Source organism: Bison bison, unplaced genomic scaffold (assembly GCF_000754665.1).
Source record: "Bison bison bison isolate TAMUID 2011002044 unplaced genomic scaffold, Bison_UMD1.0 scf7180017857213, whole genome shotgun sequence".
Classification (NCBI taxonomy): Eukaryota; Metazoa; Chordata; class Mammalia; order Artiodactyla; family Bovidae; genus Bison; species Bison bison.
Genome location: NW_011487786.1, coordinates 318952 through 324692, shown reverse-complemented (window position 1 = coordinate 324692; position 5741 = coordinate 318952). Strand labels below are relative to the sequence as shown.

Genomic DNA, 5741 nt, shown 5'->3' with positions numbered 1-5741 from the left:
CTGAGCTTTCCAAACTTGCTGACATATGAGTGCAGCACTTTCACAGCATCATCTTCAGGATTTGAAATAGCTCAACTGGAATTCCATCACCTCCACTAGCTTTGTTCATAGTGATGGTTTCTAAGGCCCACTTGACTTCACATTCCAGGATAACTGGCTCTGGTGAGTGATCACACCATCGTGATTATCTCGGTCATGAAGATCTTTTTTGTATAGTTCTTCTGTGTATTCTTGCCACCTCTTCTTAATATCTTCTGCTTCTATTCCACATTCAAGGTCTTTCTGACAGCTTTCACCTTATTGCAATAGTAAGTCTGATCAGAACAGACAAACACTTAGCTACAAAACTGGTAATAAATCCCACAATTACACTTCTGAGTCTTAACATATCATTGGGAATGATAAATTTTAAAACTTGGCAAAGTGACAAATTAAAATTCAATTTCAATGAGACATGTTTACTGCAGAAAAGTTTTTAAAAATAAGAAAAGGTGGAACTTCCCTGGCAGTCCAGTGATTAAGACTTGGCATTTCCACTCTAGGGGGAGTGCCAGTTTGATTCCTGCTCAGGAAACTAAGATGCCATGTGTCTCTTGGTGTTTGGCAAAATAAAGAAAGAAAAAAAGCTATTTATACAGAGAAAGATTTATTTAAAAATTAGGTAAGATTGAAAGAAAAGTATAATCTCTTAATCAATGCATTCTGTTTCTTAAAACATAGAAATGGAAATAATTTTGAAAGGAAACTAGCATATATTCTTAAAGTGATTTCGGTGAAAGGGAACCAAAGAAAGAAGAGACACCCTATGGGACTACTCCCTCATGTGCAAGAAATTACAGGTATTGTTTCAAACATTGTATTGTTTAGCTTTCACAATACTAATCAGGTAAATTTTGTATAACTCTTTTTTTCTTACAAATGAGACCCTGAGTATCACAGAATCTAGTTTACTTGCTAAGAGCCAGTGGGTAGAAACAGAAAAACTATAATAAAATTCTAACAATCTGTGACAGGGAGAGCTGGCTGGAGTGATCTGGACAGAGGCACAAATGTATCTAGGATCTGGAAAAAGAGAGGTCAATAAAAAATAAAACAAAACATTATGCCCCTGAAAGCACAAACCTGTTTAATAAGACACTGACAAATGTTTTATTTTTCATTAATTAATAGATCAAATATTTAAGCTGAGACACTTACATACTTTACATTTAGTAATATTTATCTTCTCACAATGATTTTATGTATGTTGCAATTTTTATATCAAAATTACTTTAAGAAAATAAGCACAGTGTTTAGGGATGTTATTTAAGATTATACTGCTAATGTGTAGAGAGACAGGTCTTGAACTCAAATACTCTGGACACAAAATTTCCGCTCTTAGTACATCATTTATGATATTTTCTCCTTAATTCCTTGATGAATAAGGGACATCAAGTATAAACAGAGACACTGCTCAGCACTCATTCTTTAGAGAATGACTCCTAAACTAAGTGACAGTGTGCAAAAGTTGTTGAAAAGCTTTCCTTCTTCTTAAGCGGTCAGTGGCAGAGGAAATGAGATTGTAAAAATTTGGCAGAGACATCCCGTCAATACTATTCTTTCTTTACGAGGCATCAGTCTTTTTTCCTTAGGATATGGGGAATGATGAATTAAAATTTTCTCCTAATGCAAAAATGATATTGGGAAAATATGATACAAACAAATCTTGTATCCTATTGATGAATTGTTGTTGTTGTTATTTAGTCGCTAACTCATGTCTGACTCTTTGTGACCCCATGAACAGTAGCCCACCAGTCTCCTCTGTCCATGGGATTTCCCAGACAAGAATACTGTAGTAGGTAGCCGTTTCCTTCTCCAGGGGATCTTCCTGACCCAGGGATTTAACCCACCTGCATTGAAGGTCTCCTGCTTTGGTAGGCAGATTCTTTACCAATAAGTCACCAAGGAAGCCTTTGATGAATTAAGGACATTTAAATTGAACAAGACGGAGGGGTGGAGCAATAGTAGATAAGCAAAGGTGTCTTCAGTTCAGTTCAATCAGTTCAGTCGCTCAGTCGTGTCCGACTCTTTGCGACCCCATGAATCACAGCATGCCAGGCCTCCCTGTCCATCACCAACTCCCAGAGTTCACCCAGATTAATGTCCATCTAGTCGGTGATGCCATCCAGCCATCTCATCCTCTGTCGTCCCCTTCTCCTCCTGCCCCCAATCCCTCCCAGCATCAGAGTCTTTTCCAATGAGTCAACTCTTCGCATGAGTGCCCAAAGTACTGGAGTTTCAGCTTTAGCATCATTCCTTCCATAGAAATCTGCACATATATCAAGAGACACTACAAAGAAGTGAGTGTGAATCTAAGGAAGTTCAAGAGTTTGGCCATCACAGAGTTATGGGAGCATTACATTCCCCAGGATTAAAATATGGAAATATTTTCCAAGTAAAGGAAGATGAAGAGAGTTTATAGATGAGAATTCCTTGGTTTGTGACATTGACAAATAAGACATCAGTATTATAGTCTAAGAAAACCCCAATACAATGAGGAGGAATACTCAGGGAGAGGGTTAAGATCAAGGGACCTGAGGAAGAAGACTCCTCAAAAGCATCATATTCAAACTGAACATATTATTTAACCCTCTAATCCAGTAGTTATATTTAGGTTGATATCTCCAATAGACATATTGACAATTTCCCTTGTTTTCAAATAGAAACTTCATCTTATATCCATGCTGTTTTCTACCATATGCTCCCAGGATCCAGGCAGGTTTTTCTGACACGTCTGCCTCCCAATGATATTTCTGTGATGTGATAACTGGAGAGGTCAGGACACCATGATCTTCAAAATCATCATTTGTATATATATTGTTTGGTTCCAAATCACACACATATCTCAATTGCTTTTGGTCCTCAGAAATGGCAAGGTCCTAGCAAGAAGATTCAGGAACATGTGAACTGTGGAAAAATTACAGAGTTGGATTAGGTCTATGATGTAGGTTTATTTGTAACACTGTAAAAGGGATCTTAAAAAAACTTAAATGGAAAGGTAGTGTATGTGTGTGTGTGTGTGTGTGCATGTGTGTGTTGGGAGTGGAAATGGACATCTTAAAATATGAGATGTAATAGAAAATGAAAAAGTCTAAAAGATGATGAAAATAGGGTGGCTTGATAACATTGTGATGTTTCCTTACCCCAGTAGCGTTGCACATCTGTCAGCCCTGAAATAATGATAATAAACCATAATGTTACATATAAGCCAGGGAGTCAGCTCTGAAATCTATTTTTTTCAGATTAGGGGAAGGCCTGTGCTGAGGTACTGAACTGATGAAAGAGAAATGAACAAACACTTGGTCACTTCCCATAAATATGACCACATCGTCAGCACGAAGTATCTGGGCTTTGCTATCTCTATCCACATCTAGAAATTGGAGGCTGCTCCCCATTTTACCCCATCACAAGAATTCCACAGACACCCACTTAGGTAGCACTCCTCACCATTATACACTCGCTGTATGTCTGTCAGATCAAGAGCTGAACACATTCTCCTTTGTCCCTTGGGGAGAGTTCTGGGCTTCTTCAGGGTTAAGGTTTCACTCCTAGGGAAGAAAAAGATTGACTCCCACACAATTGACTTCTTGTTCCTCTAAAACCACTGACTTTCACTCCACTGATGCACTTGAACTATCTTGGGAAAGGAGAGACTGGACACCTGACTTTGGCGCCAGAAGGAATGTGCTAATGTCCACCTTCCTAGTTACCCTCCGTGTGACCTGGGACTCTACTGACCTGTCAGAGGACAGTTTCTTCCTTCTTTAGTAAAATCATTAACTTCTCCCTCTCTAGCTCCTAGAAAGCATATGAAATTATTTGAAATAATATTTTGGTACCACAAAAAATTAATTTGTGGAAAAATCCCTGCATAGGTACATGTTCCAGGGAGGTGTCAGAAAGTTAGGCAGCAGGACCTGGCTCCCAGGTGTTTGAGACATACCAGGTATGAGAACACTGTCTAGAGAGTCCCCAGATCTTCAAAGTCTGCTCCCCAATACACAGGCTCTCAGAACACCCTGAGATCTCAGGTTCTCTGGGAATAATGACAAACCCTTGAGAAACAGGACATTAGGAATACTAGAGTAACAGTGGTTTAAATTTGATGTGTTTGTAAAAATCTTGATGCTACCATGTACGTGTGGAAATTCAAACACAAGGATGCTAACTTTCCATTCTGCCTTGTAGAGTATATGAGCAAGATGGATCAACTGTTTGCAGCACAGCCATAATAGTCTTTGATATTCAAGTCTGTTTTTGGAAATCTAATCAGAAAGGTATAGAAGGGCCAAGTCTTTTCTATACACTAGGCAAAATTCAAATATAAAGGAGTTCTCTCCAATTTGGGTGCTTGGCCGATAAAGAAGACATGACTCTCCCAAGGTAATTCAAGCACCTACTAAATACGAAAGCTGAGTCGCATAAAGACACCAAGTGTGAATTAAATATTTGGGGTCACAGAAGTCTGTCATTGCGACGTCTTATTCCTATTATGGCTACTGACTAAACTCTGTGACTTTCAATGACTGCAATTATCTACAGTAGAAGTTGGTCCATTCTTAATCATTAGGAAAAATTTAGCCTTGATTTGTGAACAGAAATTGAAGGCAAATCTATATACCACTTTTTCTGCCTTGAGCATCGTTTCCCTCTAATTGGCCACCAGATAAATCTAGTCAGTGATTTTAATTATTTTTATTCCATAAATGGACTATCTCTGGTCTCCCACACGTACCTTTTCATGATGTTGTTCACATCCTAGTGAGGAAAAAAACATGAGTCAAGGAGTAATAGGTCTTCCCACTTAGAAATCTTCATTACATCCCCACCACCCCTGATTGTGTGAATATGATTGTCTCAATGTGAGAGCAAAAGTAAAGACAAGAGCAAGGCCAATCATTCTAGAAGACTCTTGTGACGCTGTCACATTTTCAACAAAGGTGAAATAGCTTTGACGCTTGTAAAAGCAGGACGCTTTTAGTATGTGCTGATGAGAGAACATAAAAAACCGACATATTCACTTTCCTGCAAAGGCATAAAATGCCCCATGAGGCTATTTGAATACTTAATGGTTCTTTAATTTATTCAACAAAAGTATCAAGTGTTATACTATTATTTGCCAAGCTCGAAGTCAGGCTTTGGAGAACCAAAGAGGAATACATAATCCTAATATTCTTCACGCTATTAACATGGCTTTTATGAAGCTGGAAGTAAACAAATGTATTAATGTATGTGTTTTTCATGTCTCTCTAGCGTCATTTTACACACTATCAGTGATCTCTTTCACTCCCTTAAGTTCAGCATACGCACGGGCAGTTGATTTCCAAATCTTTAATTTTACTCAGTTTTGTCTCTCCAATTCAGTTCAGTTCAGTCGCTCAGTCGTGTCCAACTCTTTGCAACCCCATGAATCAAGGCATGCCAGGCCTCCCTGTCCATCACCAACTCCCGGTGTTCACTCAAACTCATGTCCATAGAGTCGATGATGCCATCCAGCCATCTCATCCTCTTTTGTCCCCATCTCCTCCTGCCCCCAATCCCTCCCAGCATCAGAGTCTTTTCCAATGAGTCAACTCTTCACATGAGGTGGCCAAAGTACTGGAGTTTCAGCTTTAGCATCAGTCCTTCCAAAGAACACTCAGGACTGATCTCCTTTAGAATAGATTGGTTGGATCTCCTTGCAATCCAAGGGACCCTCAAGA

General features: G+C 39.0%; 1 protein-coding gene across 1 annotated transcript in view; it reads right to left on the bottom strand.

Annotated features, from left to right (window-relative positions):
* Positions 1–2680: 2680 nt before the first annotated feature.
* Positions 2681–5741, bottom strand: part of LOC105003391 (tripartite motif-containing protein 5-like) — a gene marked incomplete at its 3' end in the record, with an annotated part of 15205 nt that continues 12144 nt past the window's right edge. Inside the window, 5 exon segments of the mRNA XM_010860531.1 lie at positions 2681–2920; positions 2923–2946; positions 3183–3209; positions 3487–3587; positions 4775–4797. Of these exon segments, the coding sequence (XP_010858833.1) occupies positions 2681–2920; positions 2923–2946; positions 3183–3209; positions 3487–3587; positions 4775–4797 (415 nt within the window).